The 25,865-nt window shown below is 59.7% G+C and overlaps 1 protein-coding gene across 1 annotated transcript in view; it reads right to left on the bottom strand.

Moving 5' to 3' along the window:
* Positions 1 to 23,545, bottom strand: part of Sptbn5 (spectrin, beta, non-erythrocytic 5) — a 34,798-nt gene extending 11,253 nt beyond the window's left edge. Inside the window, exons 1-39 of the mRNA XM_013009990.1 lie at positions 23,276 to 23,545; positions 23,168 to 23,231; positions 22,861 to 22,979; positions 22,570 to 22,737; positions 20,599 to 20,715; positions 19,134 to 19,291; positions 18,537 to 18,765; positions 17,189 to 17,820; positions 15,898 to 16,036; positions 15,549 to 15,781; positions 14,908 to 15,064; positions 14,606 to 14,806; positions 14,253 to 14,483; positions 13,073 to 13,190; positions 11,871 to 11,980; positions 11,644 to 11,787; positions 10,403 to 10,555; positions 10,004 to 10,134; positions 9,581 to 9,808; positions 9,026 to 9,313; positions 8,381 to 8,621; positions 8,107 to 8,246; positions 7,852 to 7,951; positions 7,290 to 7,460; positions 6,449 to 6,613; positions 5,919 to 6,133; positions 5,522 to 5,708; positions 5,108 to 5,308; positions 4,867 to 4,983; positions 3,615 to 3,772; positions 3,139 to 3,274; positions 2,892 to 3,019; positions 2,452 to 2,566; positions 2,238 to 2,354; positions 1,904 to 2,083; positions 958 to 1,161; positions 707 to 848; positions 252 to 352; positions 3 to 89 (exon numbers count right to left, since the gene is read on the bottom strand). Of these exons, the coding sequence (XP_012865444.1) occupies positions 3 to 89; positions 252 to 352; positions 707 to 848; positions 958 to 1,161; positions 1,904 to 2,083; positions 2,238 to 2,354; positions 2,452 to 2,566; positions 2,892 to 3,019; positions 3,139 to 3,274; positions 3,615 to 3,772; positions 4,867 to 4,983; positions 5,108 to 5,308; positions 5,522 to 5,708; positions 5,919 to 6,133; positions 6,449 to 6,613; positions 7,290 to 7,460; positions 7,852 to 7,951; positions 8,107 to 8,246; positions 8,381 to 8,621; positions 9,026 to 9,313; positions 9,581 to 9,808; positions 10,004 to 10,134; positions 10,403 to 10,555; positions 11,644 to 11,787; positions 11,871 to 11,980; positions 13,073 to 13,190; positions 14,253 to 14,483; positions 14,606 to 14,806; positions 14,908 to 15,064; positions 15,549 to 15,781; positions 15,898 to 16,036; positions 17,189 to 17,820; positions 18,537 to 18,765; positions 19,134 to 19,291; positions 20,599 to 20,715; positions 22,570 to 22,737; positions 22,861 to 22,979; positions 23,168 to 23,231; positions 23,276 to 23,545 (6,795 nt within the window). The remainder of the gene's footprint in view (positions 1 to 2; positions 90 to 251; positions 353 to 706; positions 849 to 957; positions 1,162 to 1,903; positions 2,084 to 2,237; positions 2,355 to 2,451; positions 2,567 to 2,891; positions 3,020 to 3,138; positions 3,275 to 3,614; positions 3,773 to 4,866; positions 4,984 to 5,107; positions 5,309 to 5,521; positions 5,709 to 5,918; positions 6,134 to 6,448; positions 6,614 to 7,289; positions 7,461 to 7,851; positions 7,952 to 8,106; positions 8,247 to 8,380; positions 8,622 to 9,025; positions 9,314 to 9,580; positions 9,809 to 10,003; positions 10,135 to 10,402; positions 10,556 to 11,643; positions 11,788 to 11,870; positions 11,981 to 13,072; positions 13,191 to 14,252; positions 14,484 to 14,605; positions 14,807 to 14,907; positions 15,065 to 15,548; positions 15,782 to 15,897; positions 16,037 to 17,188; positions 17,821 to 18,536; positions 18,766 to 19,133; positions 19,292 to 20,598; positions 20,716 to 22,569; positions 22,738 to 22,860; positions 22,980 to 23,167; positions 23,232 to 23,275) is intronic.
* Between the last annotated feature and the right edge of the window lie 2,320 nt (positions 23,546 to 25,865).

Here is a 25,865-nt window from a genome sequence, read left to right as displayed (position 1 = left end):
ACCAGGGCCCCGCGCTCCAGCACCGCGTGAAGCGCGCGCTGCCCCCGCTGGCCCCGCAGCGCCTCCAGCTGCTCCTGCAGAGCCGCCACCTGTGGGGCAGAGACTCGGCCTCAGCTCCCGCTCCTCCACCAGCTCGGCCTCTCCCTCCGCCCGCACGCCAGGGAGCCAGAACTGCGGGACACCACAGAGCCGAACACCCTGTGCCCCCCATCCCAGTGTCGACCAGGCCCCAGACCCCCTGAGCCCATCACCTTCTCATCTTGGGCGGCGAGCACCTTCTGGAAGATTCCATGCTTGTGGATCAGCCGCTCCACCTCTTCCACTGAGCTCCCGAGGGCACTGGATTTCAGGGCTGCCTGGAAAAGTTAGAGGCCGCCGTGGCCGCCTCCACCCCACGCCCCCAAACACTGCTGAGGCGTCTGGGGGAAGTGAGAGGCTTGGGGTGGGGCTGGCGGGAACAGGGGGTTCAGTGACATGGCAGCCTCTTCACGACGTAGGGGGTGGGGCCAGTCTCTGGCCGGGTCCCCGGGGGCTCTGTGTGGAGTAGGGGGCAGAGGCTGTGGTCTGAGGGGTTGGTAGACACGCGTGGAGCTGTGTGCTGGCCTCTGCGCCCCATGTGCCAAAGACCAGGGAAGGAGGGAGGAGGGGAGGAAGCCCAGGAGAGGGGCAGGCGGCTGGGTTTGGGGTGCGGTAGGGCACAGGGGACCTGCCTCTTGGGCCATCAGGATCTGCTCCAGGCGGCCGCACTGCCGGAGAAGTTGCTGCTCCTGCAATGCAGCCTGCAGCCGCTCCCGCTCCTGCACCCAGGCCTCATGCTCATCCTGCAGGGTGCGCAGCCCGGCCTGAACCTGGGGATGGGCACATGGGGTTCCAGGAGTGGCGTGACGCCGAGGAGATGGGAATGATTGAGGAGAGCCAGGGGGCCATGCAGGGCGGGCGCCGGGAGAGGAACCCCACCTCCTCGGTGGGCGCCCCCGTAGCCAGCAGCGCCTGCTGGCCCAGCTGGGTGGCCTGCTGCCAAAGGGCCTCCCGGGCCTGCAGTTCCGCCTGAAGCCACTGGAGGGCGCTGAGGCTGGGTGGGGCAGGGGGGGGCTCTGGGGAGTCGTCCTCCGTCTGCAGCTCTCCGCGCAGGCTGGCCGCCCAGGAGATGTAGTCCTGCACCTGATCCCAGGAGAACACGGGGAGCTGGGTGAGGCTGGGCTGCTGGCGGGGACCCTGGGACTGCAGGACAACTGAGCACATGCACACATCAAGCCTCCCAGCTGCCCGGGGCAGGGATGCCGGTGAGGAGCCCAGGTCTGCAAACCCTGCCCCTGTCAGACCCTCACTGAGACACCTGCGCCCAGCCCCAGCAGCTTTCAGTGGAGCGGACGCAGGCGGCCACGCTTCGCCTTGCTCAGAGGAACAAGGTAGTGGCAGCAAGTACATGACAGAGTTCTGTCCGGTCCACTGTCCTGCTCCACGCTGGGGTCAGGGGCCAGGCCCACATCCCCTGCAGCTGGGCTCCACGACAGCCAGAGGACTTCCATAGTGTCCCTCCTCTCCTCCCTCCCTCCCTGCTCCGCACGCACACAGAGCTGCTCACAGCTGTTAGACAGATGTTGCCGGATCCAGAGGCTAGTCTAGAACACGTGGGTCTCTGGGTTCTAGACCCATTTCTAGGCTGTTCTCACTCCTCAGTGCTGAAACCCCTCACACCCCACAGATGCTGACCCAAACTTGGGGAGCCCCTGCTAGGCCACGCCCCCTGGGATCAGCCTCTGAGCAGCCACAGTGACATCCAAGGTGTGTGTGGGGGGTCCGTGCTCTTCCTTCCTGTCTACACTTTTCCCTCCTGGAGGAGCCTCATCAGTGCATGCGCGTGGAGGGCACCCACAATGCCCACCGTGGAAGGAGCCCTCACCGCCATGTGGAAATGGAGCAGGAGGCGCGCGTGCTCCAGCTGGGCCCGGCGCGCCTGCACGCGCTGCTGTAAGGCGTCCCAAGCCTGCATCACCGCCTGCCGCCCCTGCTGCACAGCACGGGCCCCGGGCCCCGCACCCCGCTTCTGCACCCTGCCTCCAGCCTCCAGCAGAGCCTGCAGCTGCAAGGAAGGAGAGAGAGGAAGAGGCTGGGGGCCAACCCCCCAAGCTGTGCTCAGCCCACCTTGGGCTACGCCCTGCACCGCGGCCGCGCAGGAGGAGAATCTGGGCGGGCAGGTGGCCAGGCCGGAGGGCCCCGTGTGCCCGGCTGCTCACCCGCTGCTCCCGCTCCCCGAGCTCCTGCTCCAGCCCCTCGAGCCGCCGCAGCTGGGCCTCCAGCCCCCGTAGGTCCTGGGCCACGTCATCATCGCAGGGCAGGCTGGAGGCGGCATCCTGATTCAGGAGACGGCCAAGGGTCAGGGCTGGAGGGTGACAACAGCATCGGGGCAGACCCTCTTCTAGAAAGGTACCCCATCCCCGAGGCACACACCTGGATCTGGGTGAGGGCTTCCTGAAGATCCCTGTGAAGGCCGAGCGTGGTCTGGGCCTCTCGGAGCAGGCGGCCGTGGGCCTGGGTCAGCTCCCACAGCTCCGACCATGAGGCCCTGCATGGAGAGGATGGGGGGGGGAAAGAGGGGGACCAGCCATTCACCAGCTTCCCACTCCCCTTCCTCTGGGGTCCCGTCAGCCCCCTCCCTTCCCTGCTCAGTCTGCTCCTTTGCTCTTGTTCCTGTTTTCTCTGATCTTGCTGCCATCAGAAACGCCTTGAGCACAGAGGCTCCATTCGCTCTCCTTGCTCCCACCCTGCTTTCCTCGCATCACAGCTTGCATCCTGTGGTGGCTCAGTTTCCCCAGGAGCAGTCCCAGGCAGCACCCAGTGGCCCTCGGACCACGGCTCTCCCCGCCCAGCCCCTGCCGCCCGGCACTCACTGCAGCTCCTGCTGCGTCTGGCGGGCGCGGGGCTCTGGCAGAGCCTCCGCCAGCTGCCGGCAGGAGGCCACGCGCCGGCCGCCCGCCTCCACCTGGCGCTGAAACTTGGCAAACTCGGTGCAGAGGTGCTGAGAGGGGAAAGGGGGGCACTGGCTTAGAGCAGGCCGTGTGGGAGGCGCCCCAGCAGCCCTCCCCCCATCTGCCTCCGCATGTCCTCCCCGCTCCCCCCCCAGCCCCTGCCTCTCACCTGCACCTGCTCGGGGTCCTCTGCCAGGCTCTCCCCTGCCCTGACCACCTGCTTCTGACTGTCTAGCCAGCCCTGCAGATCCGCCGCTTCGCTCATGAACTCGTGGAATCTCAGAGTCCCCTCAAGCTCCAGGCCCCTGCAGTGACAGCCAGTGGGTCCCCAGAGATGAGTTCTCACCCCCCTGGCACAGCTGGCCAGTCTCTGGAGGCTGATCTGCAGGATGGGGTTGTTTGTGGCTTTTGCCGAAGCCTGGGACTCGGGATTCAGCAGACACAGGAAGGCAAGGAGGAGGGGGGGGGGCAGCGGCGGGGCCGGGCTCCTGCCCAGTGGGTCTTCACTGAAGAATGTGTGGAAAGATGCAAATGACACGCAGGGAAGACCCAGCCTCCCGATGCCATGTCTACGGGCACAGTATGGGACAGCCAGCTGCGGCTGGGCCCTTGTACCCTGATGACAGGGATCACAATGTCCCTCACCGGGTGGCAGCCAACTCCTGGAGAGCCCGTAGCTGCTCCCAGAGCCTCTTCTGCACGGTGCCCAGCTGCTCAGAGGCCTCGGAGCCAGCCAGGCCCTGGGCACTCTGCTCCAGCTCCAGCATGGAACTCCAGCGCAGAGCCAGCTCCTCCTGCAACACCTGCCAACGTAAGACACATGCCAGGCTCAGACTGAGACCCTTCACCTCTTCCCATCCACCACCCGTGCAGCCTCTGTACCTGTCCACCCCCACCCATGCACGTGTAGCACGTCTACTCATCATCTCCCTCAACTCACTCTTCTATGCGCTCATCCACCTGCCCCCCTCCTTCACCCACCTGCCCAGAACTGTTGGTGGGCCTTTTTTTTTTTCCGGTCATGGGGCCTGAACTCTGGGCCTGGGCGCTCTTCCTCAGCTTTTCAGCTCAAGGCTAGCGCTCTACCACTTGAACCACAGCACCACTTCTGGTGCTTTCTGCTTACGTGGTGCTAAGGAATTGAACACAGGGCCTCGAGCATGCAAGGCAAGCGCTCTACCACTGAGCCACCTTCCCAGCCCCATGTGGGCTTATTTTGTGACAAACTAGAGACATGGTCTTTGCCCTCAGAGGGCTTATTATTATTATTATTATTTGGTTGTAGGGCTTGAGCTCAGGCCTGGGTGCTGCTCCTGAGCTCTTTTGCTCTACCACTTTGAGCCACAGCTCCACTTCCTGTTTTTTTTTTTTTCTTCTGGTAGTTAACTGGAGATGAAAGTCTGGTAGGCTTTCCTGCCGGGGATGACTTTGAACTGCAATTCTCAGATCCCAGCCTGAGTAGCTAAGATTACAGGCATGAGCCACTAGTGCCAGGCTCATTACCGATCAAGAATGAAGGCTGGGAAGTCTGGCCCAAGGAAGGGAGGGCCTAGGAGGCCTTATATGAGACCTAGCATTGACGTGAAGAGAGGGACAGGCTTACGCTAAGCTAAGAGATAGACAGGCTTGAGGCAACTTAAGTTGCCTGGGGAGCTGTGGAGAGGCTTGGCCCCTGTGGGGTACACGAAGGCCATCAGACATGACCTTTACGGATGGTTCACTGAGCTGCTCAGTCTCAGGATCGGGTGGGTGGTGGGTTTGGTCTGATGGAGTCTTCAGGAAGAAAGAGCAGGCAGGCTCTGTGCCGCTGGGTAGGGTGAGACAAACTTTGTCCTTAAGGGCCACCAGCACCCACGTCCACTGCAACGTTCACCCAGGTGGTGCCTGGGTACCATACCTGGTGTTTCCAAATCAGCCTGCAGGTGGCGCTGGCATCTGTGCCGAAGTCCTGACTGCTCAGCAGCGGCCGCGCCTCCTCCACCCAGCCCTCCAGCTCTGACATGCGCAGAAAGCGCTGCAAGAAGCGTACGTGGCCACCTCAGTGACTTGGCCTGGCAGAACCCCGTCACCCGCTGAGGACACGGTGGTCACCACACCCTGGCAACCCCAGCCCCTTGCTGGCCCTGCTGTCTGCCTACCTGCTGGCAGGCGGCGGCCCGCTGCAGGCAGTGGCCTCGAGCCTCACACGCCTGCTCCAGCTCTCTCCAGCGGCCTTCCAGCTTCAGGCACTGCTCCGTGACGTGCTGGGCGTGGGGGTGTCCGGGGGCTCCGAGGCTCCGGCCGAAGCCCAGGACCCGGTGCACCTGCCCCTGGTGCGCTCTCACCTCGGCCCGCAGCACCTGCCACGCAACAGGGTGACCGGAAGCGGCCTCGTGGTCAGCCATGGAGCGTATGCGCCAGAGCTACAACCCTCGCCCCGGCCGAGAGTAGCTGGGGCCAAGATGTGGAAATGGAGACACACAGGAAGAGGGACTTGGGGGCCAGGACAACCTGAATAGCAGCAGATCTGGGGGTATGACATTGGGGTGCTGGGGGGAAGAGCAGGCTAGTACCTCGTGTTTACGTTGAAGGCTGTGGGCACCTTCCCAGCCCTGGCTGCCGCTGGCGGGGCTGGCGCTGGCCAGGTGCTCGGCCACCCAGGTGAGCTCCAGGCGGGTGAGCTGGTGGAAGTGGTGCAGCTGTACTGTGGCCTGCAGCCGCAGGCGCCGGGCGGCCAAACGGCCCTGCAGGGACTGGAACCTGCGCGGACGGAGAAGAGAGGGGAGGGTGGGAAGAGAGCAAGGGCAAAGTCCTGGTCCCTTCCTCTCCTCCGCCAAGGACCCAGGAGGAAGCGCCTCCAGCCTGCTCAGCCTGCATGGACGCCCTCTGACCTCCTTGGCCTTCCCAAGGTGCCACCACCTGGGCCCTCAGGTTGACACGGGCAGGGACGTATGACGGTGGGACAGGTACCTCTCGTGGCACTGCCGGGTCTCTTCCAGGATGGACTGTGAGCTGACCTCAGCACGGGCCTGGGACATGAGGGCCTCCATCTTGCCGGCCAGCACTTGGTTCTTGTTGTCTAGTTGCTGGTGCCGTTTCTGCAGACTCCGGCTGGCACACAGGTCCTGCCCGGTCTCTGCACTCTGCAGGGCCCCCTCCAGCTGCTCCATCTTCTCTGTGACATCCTAGGGAAGGCCATGGGAGAGCATGGTGCATTAGGATCTCCATTAAGGCGGCAGAGATCCCAGCACCCAATTCACCAGGGACGTATTGTCAACCCGCAGTGACCAGCCAGCCCCTGTCCCGTCATGCCTCTCTCCCCGAGGGAATGGAGCTGGGCACCACATGCTGAACACACGGAGCCGTGCCCAGCTGTGGGCAGGAAGCCTCCACAGGCCGTAGGTCTTCATGAGGCTGTTCCAGAAGCAGAACACCCTAATTCTTCCCTGCCTTTCAGTCCGGCCAGCTTCCATCCCCTCCGCCCCCCGGCCCCCCCGGACCTGCAGGAGCCCCAGGAGCTGTCCCTGCTGCCCGGCCCGCAGCAGCGCATCCCCACGCGCAGCCATCTTGTGGTTCAAGTCTTCCCAGTGGTGACTCAAGCCCTCAAGCCGAGTCTGTATGTCCTCCCTGGCATACGGCATACTGCATGACAGCTCTCTCCCAGTCTGTAATGGAGACAAAGAACCGGGACATTGGGGACAAGGAACAAGTACTCTTATTTTTTTTTTTTTTTGGTAGGTCGTGGAGCTTGAACTCTGGACCTGGGCGCTGTCCCTCAGCTCTTCAGCTCAAGGCGAGCGCTCTACCACTTGAGCCACAGCGCCACTTCCAATTCTCTGGGTGGTTTCTTGGAGATAAGAGTTTCTTGGAGTTTCCTGCCCGAGCTGGCTTTGAACCATGATCCTCAGATCTCATCCTCCTGAGTAGCTAGGATTACAGGCATGAGCCACTGACTCCCGGCCTCTTATTTTTTAATGTCTGGGGCTTGAACTCAGGGCCTGAGCATTGTTCCAGAGCTTCTTCTCCCCACCTCCCCCCCCAGCACCCCCCACCAAAGCTAGCACTCTACTACCTGAGCCAGTACCACTTCCAGCCTTTTCTGTGTATGTGGTATTGAGGAATCGAATATACAGGGCTTCATGCATGCTAGGCAAACACTCTACCACTGAACCACATTCCCTTCATGGGGGAGGCAGCAGGAAGTGCTCTGTTGTGGGGAGGGGCAGGCTCTGGAGCTGCCCCGCGCAGTGGAGGGGGGTGAGGGGACGTCAGTGTGTGAAGGGCTTCCTCCGCCGTGCCGCATGAAGACTCGGCCTCCCCGACCCTGTCCAGCAACGCCACCTGCTGCAGGCGCTCCACGTGCTGGCGCGCGGCCAGCAGCTCGCTCACAGCCGCTTCATGCCATCTGAGTTTTCGGAGAACGTCACTCGGCCTTTGGGGCTGCCCATCCGCCGCCGCCAGCCCCTTGTCCTCCAGCCACAGCACCAGCTCAGCAATATCCTGCTTCCATCCCTGCAGACAACCACACAGCCTGGGTCCCCGGGCCCTGGGAGAGGCCGGGGCAGGCCCGGCCTGTAGAGAGAGGGTTTCAGGGACACCCATGGGGAAAAGACCCAAAGCCAATGCTGGGGTACAAGGGAGGCAGAGCCTGAGGATACTGATCCCCAAATAGGGGCAGAGACATTGCGCCCATATCCCGCCTCCTGCTCTGGGCATCGGGTTAGTACGCAGAGGCTCTGGGAGATCTGGGCTCCAGGCCAGGCTGGAGCAGCTCTGGGGCTGCACAAAAACCAGAGCTACTGCCCTAAAGCATGCTGGGAATGGGGGGGGCACCAGTGAGCTAGGTGAGAGACCTGGACTCTGTCATCAGCTCAGGGACACCTGTCCCCCGGGAGCCCCTCACCTGTAGCTGCACCGAAGCCAGCAACCGCTCCCTCCTCTGCTCACTCCTCTCCTGAAGTCGGCTCCACTGCGCCTGTGCACTCTGCAGCTGTTCTCTGACCCTACAGGGAAGGTCGGGGAGAGGGCTGGCTCCTCTCTGCTCTGAGGAGTGCCCCGGCCCCAGGACTGACCGTCTGCCTTCTCCCAACCTGCTCCCCCAGCCTCAAGGCCGCGCCCTGTGCAGTTGAGGAAAGGCAGGACGGAGGGCCAGGCTCACTTGTACCCAGCAGGGTGTGGGCTTTGAACCAGCTTCTCGCCGTACGTCCGCAGGGCCTCCGCCCGAGGTCCCAGGGCGCTCAGGGACCACTCAAGCCTCCGGTGCTGCTGCAGCAGGCGCTGGGCCTCCCTCACATCCTCCTGGGTGCAGAGACCTGAGGTCACTCCTAGAGGACGGGGTCAGTACCATCTCACCCTGTCCACATCCATCACAGGGCCTGCTCCGGGGAGCAGGTGAGCGCCCTCTAGTGGGGAGAGCAGAGCGACACTCATACCCCCAGGCTGTCCAGGCACAGGAAGGCATCCAGGCTGGCACAGGTGGCGGTGAAACGATCCGCTTCTTTGCCAAACCTCTGCAGCTCCAGAACCTCCTGCAGCCGCTGCCGGCTCCGCTCCCACACGGCCTTCAGCTCCCGGCTGTGCTGGCCCAGGAGCCTCACTGCACTGGCCACTTCTTGGGAGTAGGGGGAGTCCATGGCTACCATGGAGGGGCTCTGAGCTTCCAGCTGCTGCAGCCTGAGACAATGGGCAGGGGTCAAAGCGCAGCGGGCTCCCCTCCCCAGCCTTCCTCCCCCCTCACAGCGGAGCTCTGCACTGAGGCCTGAGCTAGCCAGGGGGTCTGTATTATCCAGAATGGCAGGGGCAGCCAGACCACAGGGCCTCCATGGGCTCTCCCAAACAGCAGTGGCCATGCCAGGATGGACAGAGCCCCAGAGAACCAGTGTCCCAGGACCCTTCCAGAAGAAGACGGGCATCCTGACTGAGTGGGCCTGGTACCTCCTATAATCCTGCCCCAAGTAACCAGCTAGACATCAGCTTAGGCCACTCCCCTGGCGACCACAATGCTTCCCACCCTCCTACCTCACCCAACCCCCTGAGGCTTTGCCTTGATGGTCACCCGCCAGCCCCTCAGGCCAGACCTCTCCTGCCACAGGCACATCTCCTCTCGCAGGGCTCCAAGCGCCTTCAGCAGCCGCTGGGCTGAGCCCGGGTCCCCTGGCTCCTCCTCGCTGCCCAGCTGGGCCTGGAGGCCCTGCGTCCACAGCAGAAGCTGCCGGCTGTCCTGCAGGAAGCTCTCTTGCGCCCGAGCCTCCGCCCGGGCCTGGACGCGCCGGGCCATTCGCGCCTGCACCTGCTTCAGCAGCGTCTGCAGCGCCTCCACGTGCTCCCGCAGCGGCGGGCACTCTGCAGGGCCCGACTCCGCCACCCTGGGGGGGGGTCACAGGCCAGGGGACAGCACCGTGGGCCTGTGTCCCTCTGGAAAGTGGCAACAAACTCCAAGCCTGCCCCACCCCTGCGAGGAGCAGCACCAGCATGTGGCGCTTCCTTCCCCTGGCATCTTCCATCGTTGTCTCTTTACCTCTGCCCGGCCCTCCCTTCTCCTCCCTCAATTCCTTCCTCCCCGCGTCGCCCCACTCGGCGCCTCTCGCCTCCACCGCCGGCCCACACCAGCACCGTGCCAGGTCCCGTCGGACCTTTGGAGGCTCTGGATCCTCCTCTCCAGTACCAGAATCTTCTGCTGGGTCAGGTGTAGGGCGCCATGGCTGTCCTCTGCGCGCCCTGGCTCCAGCGTCTCCAGCCACAGCATCACGTCTTGCAGCTGGGCACGCATGGGGCCACACTCCTGCAGAAAGCCGCACGCCTCTGCGCGGTGCGCCAGCTGCACACGCTTCTCCTCCTTCAGCGCCTCCAGCCGCCCCCACCTAGGCAGAGGGCACAGGGCCATCTCTGTCACCAGGATCCTCAACATCCAACCTGGGGCCTTGGCCAGGGCCTTGATACGCTGCCAACCTGGCTGTCCCCTGCCCTCTCCTGTCCAATCTCTCCATGGGACATTGCAGGAGGCGCGAGGCCCAGGCCCTGCCCCACCCACCCACCCGTGGCAACCTCATTCTTGCCTCTGGCTCAGGTCCTCCTGCATCTGCTGGATTTTGGCGGCAGCTGCAGGACACCTCTGCTTCAGCTGCGCAGCACAGCCGCTGACCTCAGCCCGGCGGCCCTGGCCCGTGGCAAGGGCAGCGAGGAAGTTCTGGGGAGACGGACACAGGTGGCTGGGAGGCGGGCCTTCCTCTTCCCTTTCCCCAGGGGTGTGAAGGGATGGCGTGTTCCACCTGCCTCTGGCTGGCCAGGCTTTGGGTCCTTAGCTCCAGAGGGGACCATAGACCTTGGTTCCCTCCTCAGATAGTTAATATGCAGAATGGAGCAAGGCGGTGAACAGTGGGGGCGGGGTGGGGGGGAAATGGAGGGAGATGAGAGCACAGCACCCCAGACCTTCCTGGGAGCCCAGTACTTCGCACCTCATACTTGCGTTGCATGGCCTCCAGGTTGTCGCCCCGGGGGTGCAGTGTTCCCAGCAGGGCCGCCTGCTTCTCTATCCATGACCGGAGCTCCCCATAGGAGCTGCAGAAGCCGCACATGGCCACTGCCTCCTCCAGCTGGGTCCTGCGGAGCTGTGGAGAGGGGCTGGTGTGAGCGCCTCCGGCCGCTGCAGGATGCTCCCTGTCCTGCTGTCCATGCCAGGCCCCCAGCCGGGCCAGGGCCAGAGAAGCCCCTGCTCGGTGTCCTGTCCTTTGCACCCAGCAGAAAGTGAGAGCTTACAGCGGGCACACACCCCTCCTGTCACCTCCACAGTCCCCGTGGGCTTGGCGCTGCTCAGCCAGCGGCCCCAGCACTGCCCCCTCCGCTCCCCGCGGCTCCTCGCTCACACCTTTGCTTCAAAAGGCCTTTCCAACCCCCAAGCTAACCTAGGCTCCCCTCTCGTGCTCCTACTCACCACATCCACTGAACACTTGCTGACGGATGCCAGCCACTCAGGCAGGGAGCATGCCCCACATCGCTCTGTCCCCGGGATCACCACACAGGGCCTCGCCCAGGGAAGCGGCCTGATGATCTGTCCCCCCCCCCCCCCCCACTTCTCTCTCTGTAGTACAGGAGGCTCACCCTGGGGCATCACACAGTTAGGCAGTGATGCAATGCTAGGCCATACTGTAACCTTTTTGAGACTGAGCATTGCTGTTACCCATGCAAGTCTTGAGCTCAAGAGAGCTTCCTAGCTCTGTCTCCTGAATAGCTGAGACTATAACTATGAACATTCGTTTTTGCTTTTTAGGGATGCTGGGGTTTGGACTCAGGGCCTTGTGTTCATTAGGAAGGCTACGCCTCCAGCCCTACATTGACTGTTTTTGAGATAGGGTCTTGCTTCTTGCCTGGCTGTGCCTGAGCTATTATACACTATTTTAGGCTTCCTGATGTAGCTGGAGTGACAGGTGTGTGCCCACGAGGACCAAGTTCTATCTGTTGAGATGGATTCTTGTAAACTTTCTGCCAGAGCTGGCTTGGAACCATGGTCCTCCAGATCTCAGCCTCCACAAGAAGCTGGAGTGACCCCCACACCCAGTCACTGGTTAAAAAAGGGTCTTACGTATATGGCTGGGCTGGTTTTGAACTGTGATCCTACTGGTCCAGCTTCCCAGGTAGCTGGGATTACAGATGTGAGCCACAAACGCTAAATGAATGTTTCTTGAGTAAAGAACCTTACTTCTGCCAGGGAGCACAGGCCCTCATAGTCCTGTCTCAAGCGATCCTGTGTCTGGAGTGTGGTGTTAGGGTCAAAGTCAAGGTCAGACTCCGCCGGAGGAGCCATCCTAGGTCCTCCCCCTGGAAGGCTCAGCGCAGCCACCTCCTGTGCAGATGGAGAACCGTGCTTCAGAGCCAGGGCCCACCAAACGGCGGGAACTCTGCCAGGGGGGTGCTAGGGGGTTGTACCTGAGGCTTCTGCTCCCCGCTGTGGCTGATGGGCATCTTGTCCTGACAGTCCACCCGTTCCGCCAGCTTCCAGGTGTCCAGGGCGGTCTCTGGGAGCCAGGTGAGGCCCGCTGCAGCGGGAGCACAGGCTGGGGGCTGCTCAGAGACCGCTCCTTCCCATCCAGGGGCTTGCCGCATGGGCAGGTGAATATAATTGAGGAGTTAGTGTTTCCCTATGTCCCGCCCCATGTGAGGAGCCTTGGGGGCTAGAAAGACAAGGGCTGGACCTTCCCATCCATGGGCTCAGCCTCTCAGGAAGGCAAGGCTTGAAGACCCAGAGTAGGTAGGACACTGTCCAGACAAGCACAGGGTGTGTCATGTACAGTCAGTACCACAGGTGTCCAGGGTGGGCACAAAGGCCAAGTCAATCTGGGGCACTGGGAGAAGACCCCAATAGGACCTACCAAGGAACAGCAAGATGGCTGTGGGCAAGAGCTGGGCACAGAGAAGTAGGGAAGCCCTGGCTGCTGCCCCTCCTTGGGGATGGATGAGCACCTCATCCCTTTTTTTTAAACTTTTTTTTTTTTTGCTGGTGGTAGGCTTGAACTCTGGGCCTGGGTACTGTCTCTCAGCTCTTCAGCTCAAGGCCAGCGCCCTACCACTTGAGCCACAGCACCACTTCCGGATTTTTCTGCTTATGTGGTGCTAAGGAATCGAACCCAGGGCCTCATACATGCAAGGCAAGTGCTCTACCACTGAGCCACTTTCCCAGCCCCCCCCTTTTTTTTCAGTCATGTGGCTTGAACTCTGGGCCTGGGCGCTGTTCCTGAGCTCTTCAGCTCAAGGCAAGTGCTCTACCACTTGAGCCACAGTGCCATTTCTGGTTTTCTGGTGTTTTATTGGAGATAAGTGTCTCATGGATTTTCTTGCCCAGACTGGCTTTGAACTGCAATCCTCAGATCTCAGCCTTCTGAGTAGCTAGGATTACAGACGTGAGCCACTGTCACCCAGCCCTCATCTTTTTGTGCCTCAAGTCCTTGTGCTTGCTAGGCAGGCATTCTACCACTTGAGCCATGTCCCCAGCCAAGTGCCTTTTTCTGCCAAGTCCAAATTGGCCTCTCTTAATTCTGCCCTGAGCCTTTTCATGCCTCAGAGAGTAAAGTCTCTTTAGCCCTCTCGTTTGTGATGCCTATGAAGATCCCACACAGGTCTTGACCTTGTACCTCTGGAGGCCTGGGCGCTCAAGCCCTGGCTGTCTGGTGCTGCTGGCGTGTGGGTCTCCTGCAGGGGTCTCCTAGTTGTGTCTCCATTCATCTTGCCCCAGCCTTCTGAGGGATCTTCCTGTATGGAGGGGCAAAGGCTCTGCTTTAGAGGCTCCCCACCCCCAGTAGAGGGAGCAGTTTTCACCTTCCTACTCAGCATCAGAGGAAGAGCAGGTGTGAAAATGGCAAGGCCTGAGCCCTGGTCTGTGCCAGCATCAGTAGAAGACACATTAGGGTAAAGAAGCTCCCATTCACTCATCCACACGATTACAAAACTGGGAAAGCAGGACACACAGAACAGGAAGTAGCCAGAATAAGCACTTTGTACTAAAAGCATATATGTTACACAATATAGGCATGATTACAGATGCCCACAGGTACACGGGGTGGGGTGGGAACAGCCCTGGACAAGTGCTACGAGGCCTCTTTGGCAGGGATACTTGTGAATCTTTAGGTAGTAAACTGGACCCTGAGCCTTGGCTACCTGATTTGCAAAGACACATGTCCATCTACTTTCGTTTGTTGTTCTATGTTGCTTAGGTTGACCTCAAACTCACTGTCATTTTACCTCGTCCTCCCCAGTGCTGGGGTTATAGTTGCAATGAGAACCTGTGGCCCTGTGGCCAGGGGCTGAGTACCTGGGCACTCTGGAGATCTGAGGGGGCACAGGGGGCAGTTGGGAGGGGGCGTCCCAGGCATGGAGCTCCCTCAGCGAGGCGGGTAGGGGAGCTAAGCTGCAGGGCAAGGCGGCAGGACCGTGGTGTAGCCCGCGGCTGCTTCTTAAAGGCAAGGCCGCCACTGCCAAACTTCTGGAAAGTTGGGGAGCTGGGGCAAGTGACACGAGGAGCTTCCAAAAGCAGTCTGGTGCAGCCATTAAGCCATCCAGACCCTTCAAGGGCTGTGTGTGGAGGGATCTGCTCCCCAACCGTGAGCCAAGCCCTGCTGCACTGGGTTCAGGTGGGCAGACAGGACTGCAGTCTTCAGGGCTGGGTGAGCTGAGGACAGGCCGCAGATTTGGGGGACAAGCCAAGTAGGTGGATTGTCACCCTCTAGGTGGCTCAGAGGCCCCCAAGCCTGGGACACGGGAGACAGGCCACACATTCGGTCTGGGTTCGTCGGGGTCCGGTCCCGGGGCGCTCACCGTGAGCGATGCCCGGGCTGCGGCGGCCCGCGCCAGCTCATCCAGCCGCTGCAGCTCCGCCGCGAAGGCGCGCACGCCGCGCTCCAGCCGCAGGTGGCGCAGCAACAGGTCCTCAGCCTCTGCCTGGCCTTGCGGGGCCTGCGCTTGGCCGTGCGCGGCCTCTGTCTCCCCCAGCACGGCCTGCTGCTGCTGGAGCAGCCACGAAGCCGCCTCGGCGGCTTCCGCCAGGTACTGCGCGAGGGGGCGTGGCTGAGAACAGGCCCCGCCCCACCTTGCCCCTCCTGCCCAATGAGCAGAGCGGTTCGCATGCCCCACCCCCGCGAGCCCCGCCCACGTGCCCCGCCCATGGCTACCTGCGCCACCTGCAGGGCTGTTTGCAGCCAGGCGCCCCGCCCCGCCGCCCGCGTCCACAGCTGCTCCCAAGCTCGCTGCACGGCCTCCGCCCTCTCCCAGGGATCGGGATTCCTCGTGGGCCCGTGGGTGCTCAGGTGGCGAGCCCTTTGCGTGAGGTCAGTGCACACGGCCTGGTGGTGGTGCAGCTCGGCTTCCAGGACCTAGCAGATGGGTGGGGTGACCCAGTGAGGGAGGGGAAGGAGAAGGGCTGGGGCTCCAGCCCACAGGGGCAGGGAGCAGCTCAGGACGACCTGTAGGGCACCTTGTGTTTCTGCAGGGCCACTGCGATCCCGCTGAGGTCCCGGCCCAAGCTTGCTTTCTCCACCAATTGTCTACTGCAGTTGTGCAACCAGACCTCCTCCTCCTCACAGCGGTGCAGGAACTCTGTCTGCTGCAGGTTCTGCTCCAGCAGCATACGCCTGTAGGACCACAAGAGTCACCCAGGGTGCCTTGAATTGCTAGGGAAGGGGGTGGTGGTGGTGGAGATTCCTCTACTAGGATCTGATGTGCCCCTTACATCTTTTTCCTGAATGGACTCAGTCTTAAGGCTGAGGGTAGAGGAAGTTGCCAGGTGGTGGTATTTTAGCCTGAGAAGAAAATAATTTGGGTATCTAGAAAGATCCAGAGAAGGTTGGAGGGTGGGTGCTGGTGGCTCATGTCTATAATTCCAGGAACTCAGGCGGCTGAGATCTGAGGATCACAGTTAGAAGCCAGCCCAGGTAAGAAAGTCCAGGAGACTCTTATCTCCAATTAACCCCTGGACACTGGAAGTGAAGCCGTGGCTCAAAGTGGTAGAGTGCTAGCCTTGAGCAAAAAAGCTCAGGTACAGTGAGTGCCCCGAGTTCAAGCCCCATAGCCAACCAAAAAAAAAAAAAAGGTTGAAAAGTTGGAGCAGGCGCTTACCGGGCCTTAACAAGAGATACCAGGCTCTGATAGATGTGGTCAAGTGCCTGGGCCTTAGCCTGAAGCATCTCCACACCGGTACCCAGGGAGGAGTCCAGCTTTGAAATCTGATGGGCGAGATGGCTCACATGTGCCCCATAGGCCAAGACCTGTGCCTCTAACAGGTCATGTCTCTGCAGCAGCTCCATTACTTCTGCCAGCTGCTGCCCACAGGCTGTGGAGCTGGCTGCCACCTGCCAAGAAACCAGTAGACATCGTGGCCTCGTGTTGCTGGGAGCATGGCTCCTGTGAACACCGGTGCTGGGGAAAGACTCTCGCGAGACCTTACCCTGGCTTCCTCAGTGCTCACCTGCAGCTCCTCAAGCTGGTCAGAGACGGCCTCCACCTCCTGAAGCAGGCTCAGAACAGCCTGCGTGCCTGCCATCTGCTTCCTTTGCTTCTGGAGACTCTGAAGGAGGGTGTGCCAGCGCTGGGCGATCTCCTCCTGCCTGGAGAGGGGGGATAAGGGGCTCAGCGGGCCGGGGCAGGAAAGCTGTTTCAGGGTCTCAGCTGCTGGTGTGATTTGGCCACTGTGGTGGAGTTCGACTTCTGGGTCTGGTGGCCGAAGCAGTGTGTCCTGCCTTGGTAAAAGCCAGAGAAGCCAAAAGAAAGGCCTGGAAGATTCCATGTCCCTGGACCTTCTTGGGAGGCAGAGATGGGGAAATCTCAGTTTGAGGCCATCCCGAACAAAAGAAGTTCAAGAAACTCCATCTCAACCAACTGCTTGGGTGCAGCTATGTGTGCCTATCCTCAACTCCTGGGAGCACAGGTAGATGGATCGCAGCCCACAGTGCCTGAGCATGTATGAGATCCCACTTCAAAACCACCAAGGCAGCCCATCATCAGTAGCTTATGCTTATAATCCCAGCAATTCAGGGGGCTGAGAGCTAAGGATCACAGTTTGGAGCCAGCCCAGGCAGACAAATCCAAAAGACTCTTACTAGCTGGGCGCCCATGTCTCACAACTATAATTCTAGCTACTCAGGAGGCTGAGATCTAAGGATGATAGTTCAAAGCCAGCCTGGGCAGGAAAATCTGTGAAACCCTTATCTCCAATAAACTATTCAGAAAAAGCCAGAAGTGGTGCTGTGGCTCAAGCCTTGAGTACAGACAGGCTAAGGGACAGAGGCCAGACCCTGAGTTTAAGCCCTAGGACCAGCAAAAAACAACAACAAAAAACCCCACAAAATTCTTACCTCTCACCAGCAAAAAGTCAGAAGTGAGGGCTTGGTGCAGGTAATAGAGTGCCTGATTATCAAGTGTGAGGCCCCGAGTTCAATCACCAGTACTACCAAAAACCAAAAACCCAAAAATCCACATTTGAAGTGGAGGTGTGGCTCAAGTGGTAGAGTGTCAGTCTTGAGCAAAAAAGCCAAACGAGATTGAAAAGCCCCAAGTTCAAGCCCCAGTACCAGCATGAGCATGCACATAAAAAAGATAGTTCTTTACCTAAAGGCATGAATTACTGGTAGTGAATATCAGGCATCCATGGGAGCAAATCTAAATCACTGTTTCCTCCATGGCCAAGAGTAGACCAGGAATGTAAGGGAGGGGTGTGGAAACCTTAGCTTGTGAGAATGGATCCTAGGCTTGAGGCTTACCTGTAGACCACATCTGCCCAGCTGTGATACTGCTCCTGCCGGAGGATGTCTGCAATCTCAGCCAGGGCCTGGAAACGTCCTTCCTGGGGCAGGATGCTGGCCTCCAGCATGCCCAGCCTCTGGGAGGCTGCCTCCACGGTGACTGAGCTGGCTGGGGGGGCCCTGGTCTGGTCCAGAGCCTGCTCTGAATCCTTTAGGAAGCTTTCCCGGAGGGCTGCCTTGCGCTGGAAGCGCCCGGCCAGAGTTTCCAGTCGCTCTAGCTTTAGTAGTCTCTGCTGCAGGGCCTGGCTCCGGGCCGCCTCTGCCCGCTGCAGCCCTGACCAGCGCTGGGAGAGCTCTGCCAGGCTCAGGCCCTCTGGAGGCAGGTAGGGCCTGCGGTTCTGGGCCCGGAGAGCAGTCTGCAGCCGGAAGAGCAGGGCCTCGGCGGCTCCCCGCTGCTGCAGTCTGGGCGGCTTTTCCTGGGTGCGGAAGCAGGCAAAGGCCGCTAGCAGCTGGCGCATGGCAGGCAGGGAGTCCGGGAAATCCCTGGCGTCCAGCTGCATCTGCTTCTCTGTGATCCAGCGGAGCAGGTCGGCCACCAGCTGCTCGTACTGAGTCTGCAGCGCCTCGGTCTCCTGGAGCTGAAGTAAGATCTGGTGGGGGTGCAGAGGGAGAATCAGGGCTCCCCCACACCCCCAAGAAGGGGGCAGGCTTGCCATGTGTCTCCTGTTGCATGCTGGGTGTTAGCCAGCGTTGCCCAAGTGGGCTGTGGCTCATCCTACAGCAGGGGGTACACCGCCCGCCCCCCAGCACCCAGGGAAGAGGAGGCATGGCTCCGTCAGACGCAGGCATGACTGCCGAGGGCTTGTCTTTCTCTATCTCACTTTGCCTGCTCTAGCTGCCTCCACGCTGCCCCTCTTTCTGGTCCTCCTGCTCTTCCCTGTGCCGCCCCCCCCCACTCTGCCAAAACAGCCTGTAGCGCCTCCCCCCACACCATCCCCGGCACTAACCGGCACAACAGCCTTCCCGGGCCTCAGTCTGTGCCATCGTATCCAGAGAGTGAGAGACCCTCCCAAAAACATGGGTCCGGGGTCACCCCTGACCCAGCAGGGCCTCTGCTCCGCCTGCCTTCGCAGACGCTGGCTTCCTAACCTTTTTAATCCCATTAGGAGCTTAACAGTTTGTGAGTGACAAAGAGGGGACAGGACAGAAGAGGGCACCGGTCCCCTGTCCACCCGAGTCTGCCAGACGGGCACTTCACACACGCGACAATCCATGCATCATCAGCTCCTGTTACCAGTGGAGCTCAGAGAACTTAGGCAACTTGGCCAAGGCCTCACAGCAGGTATGTGTGGCCTTGATTCCGGACCTTGGCGAGTCTCTTCTGCACCGTCTGCCCGTGGTGCAGGCGGGAGAGGCAGTGGTAGTAGAGGGAGACGTAGGTCATGATGGAGCGCTCGTCTGGCTGTGGAGCGGCCACGTCCTCGGGGTCCAGCAGCTGGGCAATGCCGAGCTCCCGCTCAGCCACGTGGAAGGCCGACGCCAGGTTGTGCAGCGCGCGCTCGGGCCGCAGGGAGCTATAATCTAGCAGGTCTGGCCTGGGCGGACAGAGGCGGGAAGCGCTTTTCAGCGTTTGCTCTGCTGGAGTTCGCTGACACCTGGGTTTGAAGGACGAGTAGGAGCCCGCGGGAGAGGAAGGTTCATCTGGCACAGGGCTGGGCTGGGGGTAGGGGAGGAAGTCCAAGCCGAGCTGGCTCTAGCCAGGGAGAGTGTAGTGAAAGGAAGCCAGTGGCTCAGACGGTGGAGAAGGCAGGGGTCAAAGGCAAACCCGGCCATCTCTGTGGCCTGCCCTAGAGCAAAGACTCAAGACTCCAACCCGCTTTACTTCTCAAAGCCCAGGGATTGGGGGGGGGGACATGGAGAAGGGGCAGGAGCTCTGGGCCTAGACACGAGGCTGGGGCTGTACCTGTGCGCATGGAGGAGAGCGTTAAAACCCAGCCCGTCACTCCAGCTGTGCGAGAAGTCGGTGATGTCCACGTTGGCGTAGCTGGCTGTCTTCCGCTGGCACCAAATAAGCAGAGCTTCCTTGGCGGACAGCTGGGTTGCGCTGGCTCCAAACTCCTCCTGGCAGGGCAGGGCGGCCACTGTGTGTGGTGGGTATGGGTGGAGTGCACTTCCTCTTACCTGATTTTATCCGGGGAGGGTGGGGATGGGCAGCACCTGGAAGCCCCGAGCCTGCAAGCTATTAGCGCAGAGCAGCAGGCTTCACTTTGCAACTGATGGCCACATATGGGAGGGGCTCTTAGTTCTGAGTCCTTCTGAGAGGCCGGTCATGAAGCTAGCTAACCTGGGGCTTCACAGCATGAAGGTCCTTTCCTATCACTCAGGATTACTTTTATTTATTTATTTTTTTTTGGTCAGTCATGGGGCTTGAACTCTGGGCCTGGGCGCTGTCCCTCAGCTCTTCAGCTCAAGGCGAGTGCTCTACCACTTGAGCCACAGCACCACTTCCGGTTTTCCAAGTGGTTTATTGGAAATAAGAGTCTCACGGCCTTTCCTGCCCGGGCTGGCTTTGAACCGTGATCCTCAGTTCTCAGCCTCCTGACTAGCTGGGATTACAGCTGGGATTACATCGGTGGCGTGAACCACCAGTGCCCAGCTCACCACAGGCTTTTTGTGGGCCCTTGTAGTAGGTACCAAGGTTGGTGTTTACATTCTTCAGTGACAAGGAAGTACAGTCAGTCAGAGATCAGGACGTTGTTTGGGGGTCCCCAGTAGGGGTGGGGGTAGTCTGCACCCTAAATCTCTGACAGAGGTTTCAATGTCCGGGGCTGCTGCAGGCTGTGGAAGGCCTCAGTGGATCTGCTTTCCATCCCCTCCCACAATGGCCCAGGGTTTCCAGCCGAGCCTTGGCTTCTTTTCATTTGGGTTTCATTGTTTTCCTAACTTACAGAATGGAATTTCAGGTGGTGTTGGAGAAATCCTAAAACTGCGAAAATGGACACATGTATCTAATTTTCTCTTGATTCTTTCTGATCTGGTTGCAGGGGAAAAGAGGTAGGACGGGAAAAGTCAGGGACCACAGGTGTTCGGGATATGGGGGCTTTATGTGTTTCATTTCCCCTGATGGGCGGTATGGAGCCTGAGAGTTAAGGGTTCCATCTCCAAGCAGGGCACAACAGACCAGGGGTGGAAGCGGGTGCCCGGCAGCCACCCAACCCCTCCTTCGTGGATGACTTGCCCAGGCTGGGTCTGAGGACCGATTCCAGTCCTCCCTTCAGGCTTTAGCAACATTTCCAGCATTCTGGGTTGAATACTGAAATCATACACGCCAAGACCTGCTGTGGGAATCACAGAGCGGCCCCTGGGAACCCGGGGTGGGGTGGGGTGGGCAGGGTTGGGCTGGGTCACGGTGGTGGGCTCAGACATACCCTGTCCAGGGAGATGTGGGAAATCTGGAACCGCAGAATGATGATCCACAGGAGCCCCAGGATGAGCGACTGGTCTCCATCCACGATGTTCTCTGGTCCGATGAGAGGAATAGGCACCTGGGGGTGGGGATGGGGCAGGCACCGTTGGCTGGGCTGAGCCATGAAGCCTGTGGTCCCCAGGAATCAGAGGAACCAGAAGTTCAGAGGGGTGCTGTCAGGTTGGGAGGGCCCTGGAATCCAAGGGGGGTCTCCCTTAGGGAGAATGGGCATCAGACCAGGCCAAGAAAGAGATAGCTTGGTCCACACCCACTCTGGATGATGGCCTAGAGCCTGGTATACTGGGCTGGGTCCCTGGGTAAGGGACCCCAGACACGAAACACAGGTTAAACCGGGGCCAAAGTCACTGGTTCAGCTACAGGAGTCGGAAACGAGAGGTCATTAATAGCAAATGTGCAAGCTAAACAGACCACATCAGTGTCGGCCTCCACGTCCTGGGGAACCCTGAGGTCCCTAGGGGTATTGGGGTCCTGGCATTACACTGGAATCCCAGTCCTATTAGATTTTCATTTTCATCCAATGGAACCTTTAGGAACTTGAGTCTCGAGCCCCATGCAGTCAGACTCAACAAACACCTGCCATGCTCTTCCGTGGAGCCTCTGCCCCACAGCTTGTCACTTGCACAGGAGGATGGAGGAATCAAGGGGAGAGCAGGACGGAATGAACACCCAGGCCCCAGAGGACCTGGCCCTGGCTACCTGGGGCTCCATTGTCACACTCTGTTCATCACCCCGAATCACACCGCACCCAGGCCCGTGGGCTTCTCAGAGGCGTCTTGGGTACTATGAGTCTGTACCCCACTGAGCTGACAGGCTCAGTGGGCAGAGCTGGGCTTTGCACGTCACATCCCAGGGCCTGGCCCGGAGCTCAGCATGTGGTGAGGTTTCTGTAATGACGATGGTTCACTCCTGCTGCTAGTTAAGCTCGTGTGCATGAGCACACGTGTGCCCGGGCGTGGGGGGAGCTGGGGGGAGGGCTCCCTGGGCATGGGGGGAGCTGGGGGGATCTGGGGGGAGGGCTCCCTTGTCCTGACCATGCCTGCCTCCCTCCCACTCAGCAGTGACCTGCTGTAGCCAGAGCTCCAGGAGAGCTGACTCTCAGGCCACTGCCCCCAGCACCTCAAGGGCCTGGCTCTTTCTGTAGCTGGCTGGACCCACAGTGGTGCCCTTCCTGTGACTTTGGTGTCTTCTGTCCTCAGCCCCGGGGAGCCGCTGGGAACCTCCATCAGGAGGTGTGCACCCTGCACACACACGCCAGAATCAGAGCAAGGCCAGGAGCTAGTTTCCCAGTAGACATAAAAGGAGCTCTTAGAGCGCTTGCTTTTTCTCTTTAGGGCTTGAACTCAGGGCCTTGAGACCTCTCTAGTGCTCTACTACTTGAACCATGCCTCCAGTCTGGCATTGTGCTGGTTAATTGGAGATGGAGTTTTAAGACTATTTCTGTCCAGGCTGGCTTCTAATCTTGATCCTCCAATTCTCAGCCTCTCAAGTAGCTACGATTACAGGCATAAGCCACTGATGCCTGGCTCTTCCTTCCTTTTAGTGACCATCTCTTCGTCCAGTCTCTTTCTCAAATCTTCCTATGTGTGGAAGCTCTTCTCCCCCCCGCCCCCCTCCACGGCTCCGCGGATTTAGCGGCTGAGTCATCCCGGCCTCTGGGTCCACATGTGTGAAATGAGAAGACAGATTTGTTTAGCACAGTATCCTGCATTGTCCCTTATGAGACAGCGACCTTTCCAGGCCTATTACAGTAGGTGGCTGCACTGCAGCTGGCTGGGGGCTGTCCAAGTCAGGACACTTTTGCTGTTATGTCTGCTGCATCCTTGCTAGGCCTTTAATGTTTAGTCCCAGATCCTCTCCCGCCTGCCCAGCCACCCAGCTAGCGCCCTGCTTTGCGGCCGTGCCCTGCACACACCTTGGCCCTGAGGAAGGCCAGTGCCCGGCTGTTGTTCTCCAGGAAGTGCACGCGCAGGCGGCCGTGGCTGGGCGGCGGCAGGGCCTCTCCCGAGATGAGCTCCAGCAGCCGCAGCAGGCGGGTGCCATCGGCCAGCTCCGTGTACAGGTTCTGGATCCTGATGCCCACCTGGGGAGCAGGTGGGGTAGGTAAGAGAGCAGCCCCGTCTCCCCTGGGAACCCCAAAGGAAAGGCCTCTGTCCTTAGCTCTGCTGTAGAGGCCACAGCAGCCCCCCCCCCCAGCCCCGCTCACCTGGCTCAGCCGGAAGATGTTATTGACCCACTTGGTGAATGTCTTCTCTTGCACGCGTGCGTGTCGACTCTGCAGCTTTCGGATATGGCCCGCCTCATAGTCAGAGGCCATGGTGGGACCTGGGTGGGGTGAGACCTATGTTGGGCCTGGGTGTGGAGGGTGGGTACTGAGGAGCTCTCTGCTGGGGGTATGTGGGGGGGGTCTGGGGCTAAGCCTAGCCCCATGGTATGGTTTGTGACCTGGAGCCTAGACAAGCGAGGTCCGGTGCTCCTGGGCTGGTATCCAGGACCCATTTGCCCATCCCCACCTTCCAGGTTCTTCTCAAGAATCCTGGCTGCCAGTCCCTCAGCCACAGCAATCTGACTCCGCTCCTTGGGTTGGTGAGCGCGAGTGGAAAGGAGACCGAGCTGCTCACCTTTGGCGATGTCTGGTGCGTGGAGGAGCCCGGGGAGGAGCCCTGCTGGTCGGCTGTGATGGCAGTCAGCAGAGGCTGGGCCTGGAGGAAGAGGCTCAGAGAGGCCAGGGTGGAGCTGCCCCTCCCTCCCCCCCTTTGCTCCAAGCTGCCAGGGGTAATGATACACAGGCAACATTGTCCTCCCCCCTGCTCCAGGGCGTGGCCCAGACAGGAGGAGGTGGCTCCAGAATTCCCCAGACCCATTGCTGGAGGGTCTCCTCCATCTTCCATGCCGCCCCCTGGAAAGCTTCCCCTGTGGTCAGGCGGGGGTCCTGGTTCTCAGAGGGTTAAATTGGGTCCCAAGTTCATTTCTGAAGCTTTTTTCTGTGATCAGGAGGGAGTTTCTCACCCAGATTCTTGGCTCAGAGATGCGTGGAGGTCTGTATCACTAGCAGGGTGGATGGGCACGGGGGCAGAGGGGGGCCCAGTGTGTGCTGTTGGGGTACACGTGAGGCCAGGCCGCCAGGTGCTCCTCCCTGGGGTCAGCAAGCTTGGGGGTTTATATCAGGCAGGCCTGCGCCTCTAGGGGCCACTCGAACCCTTGAAGCTCCCAGGGCCAGATTCCCCTGTCTTGGTTCTCAGCCTCCCACTACAGCCAGCTGCCCCTTGGTGGGAGTCACCAGAGGAAGGGTGTGGGAAGAGTTGGGGATAAAGGACGGCGTGAAGGGGAGGCCACACTGTCTCCCTGACCCCTTCACCTCCCCTCAAAATGAGCCTAAGGGACACAGGCTTTGCTCGGGAGAGCCACGCAGTGGCCAGAACCCCAGAGACAAGAGGCGATTGTTTCATACGTTTATTGATACGTTTACTGTTTTCTCTTGACACTTGTGACATTACAAGAAAAAAAAAAAAAGCCCTGTTGTGTAGACACTGCACTGGCTAAATGATCTCTAACCTGAAACTCTTACATTAGGTCTTTGGTTACTTGAATAAACTCAATGGTTATCTGTTGAAAGAAGGTATATATTTATTTTTGTTACAGCAAGAGAAAATAACACAGTTAAAAGTCATCCTTATGTTCACAGCAATTCATTGTGTTCACAGCAATTCGTTGTGTGACCGAGGGCGGTGGTGGGCAGGAAAGGCCTGGGCGGCAGATGGCAGGCTCTGACTTGGGAAGCAGCCTGCCCTGGGCAAGGTATTTGGGACACAGGCTCCCTGAGAGAAGCCAGCCCTTAGGGGACCCATAGAATAAGGAGAAAGGTCTGTGAGCTGCAGGTAGGGGAGGAGTGGAGGGAGGCTTATGACCCAACCCTGCGACACACGCAGGAATTCAACAACCCCAGGCCGCCCAACCACAGACCTGAAACAAAGCTGCTCTCTACCAATGGAAAAGGCCGAGGGCCTGAGTGAGTAAAGCCAGCCCTGGAGGGATGGAGGGCCTGGCTCAGGCCAAGTGAGCATCCGCGAGTTGAGTCTTCGGAGGAAAGAAGTGGACCACACTTTGGGGCTGGAGCCACTGGGCCACCTGTGTCCCCCACAGAGCTAGGGGTTCTGCTGAGTGAAGCGTCTTTTCAGTTGGGCTCAGTGGCCTCATTAGCAGCTTACAGCTCGGGAGGTGACAGATGGGAGGAGCAGGCGGAGCACTCTCTTCCCCTAACTCAGGGCTGCACAGGCCTGTTACACGATGCCATGGGCCGGGTGAAAATAGGACTTGGAGATTTTCTTTGGAACCAGGGCAAGCATTCTGGTCTAGAGTTTAAATACTGACACACGTCCTGTGTATAAACACACTGAGGGGTTATTTTGAAAACTGGGTGACATGAGTTGTGTGGTTTGTAAGGAGACTCAGGGAAGGAAGATAGGTCCTCAGCACAGCAGGATTCAAGTGGGGCTGGAGCATGATTGGGTGTTAAGGGCTCAGACATCATCAGTAGACCACGCAGTGATGATTCACAGACGAATGGACTATTAGAGGAGGCGGGGCTTAGCTGGAGGAAGTGGCTCACTGGGGACTATCTTGTCCAGAGTTTGTGTCCCTCCCCGCTTCCTCCACCCCCCACTACTAGCCTTCCCTTCCTTCCTGGCCTCCATGAGGTGAATAGCCTCCTCTGCTACCACTGATGTTCTGCCTCATCTCACGTTCAAAGCCACAGAAGCAGCTGACCACGAGCTAAAAACTCTGCCACCATGAGCCCACGCCAACCTTTCCTATTTTAAGGCAACTCTGTCCCAGCAACAGAAAGCCGAGAGGGCAATGTGCTTGGGGTGAGGTGTGTGGAGCAGGAAGTGGGGCTTCATGTTGGTCCCTGAAGACATCCAGCCTCGCTTGGTCACCAACCTGTTAACCTTTGTTCTGAGCTTTTTCTTTTCAGTACTAGGCTTTGAATTTAGGGCGTCACCCTTTTTTGCTTTAGTTATTTTTAGACAGGGTTCCATGTTTTTGCCTAGGGCTTGCCTGAACTGGGATCCTCCTCCTATGTCCTTCTGTATAGCTGACACCATAGATGTGTACTACCATGCAAGGTTTATAAGTTGAGATGGGATCTTGCTAACTTTTTGCCGGGGGTTATCCCCGAACCACATTCTTCCTGATCTCTGCCTCACCTGT

This window comes from Dipodomys ordii, unplaced genomic scaffold (genome assembly GCF_000151885.1).
Source record: "Dipodomys ordii isolate 6190 unplaced genomic scaffold, Dord_2.0 Scaffold11, whole genome shotgun sequence".
NCBI classification, from domain to species: Eukaryota; Metazoa; Chordata; class Mammalia; order Rodentia; family Heteromyidae; genus Dipodomys; species Dipodomys ordii.
This window is presented reverse-complemented; position numbering and strand designations above follow the sequence as displayed.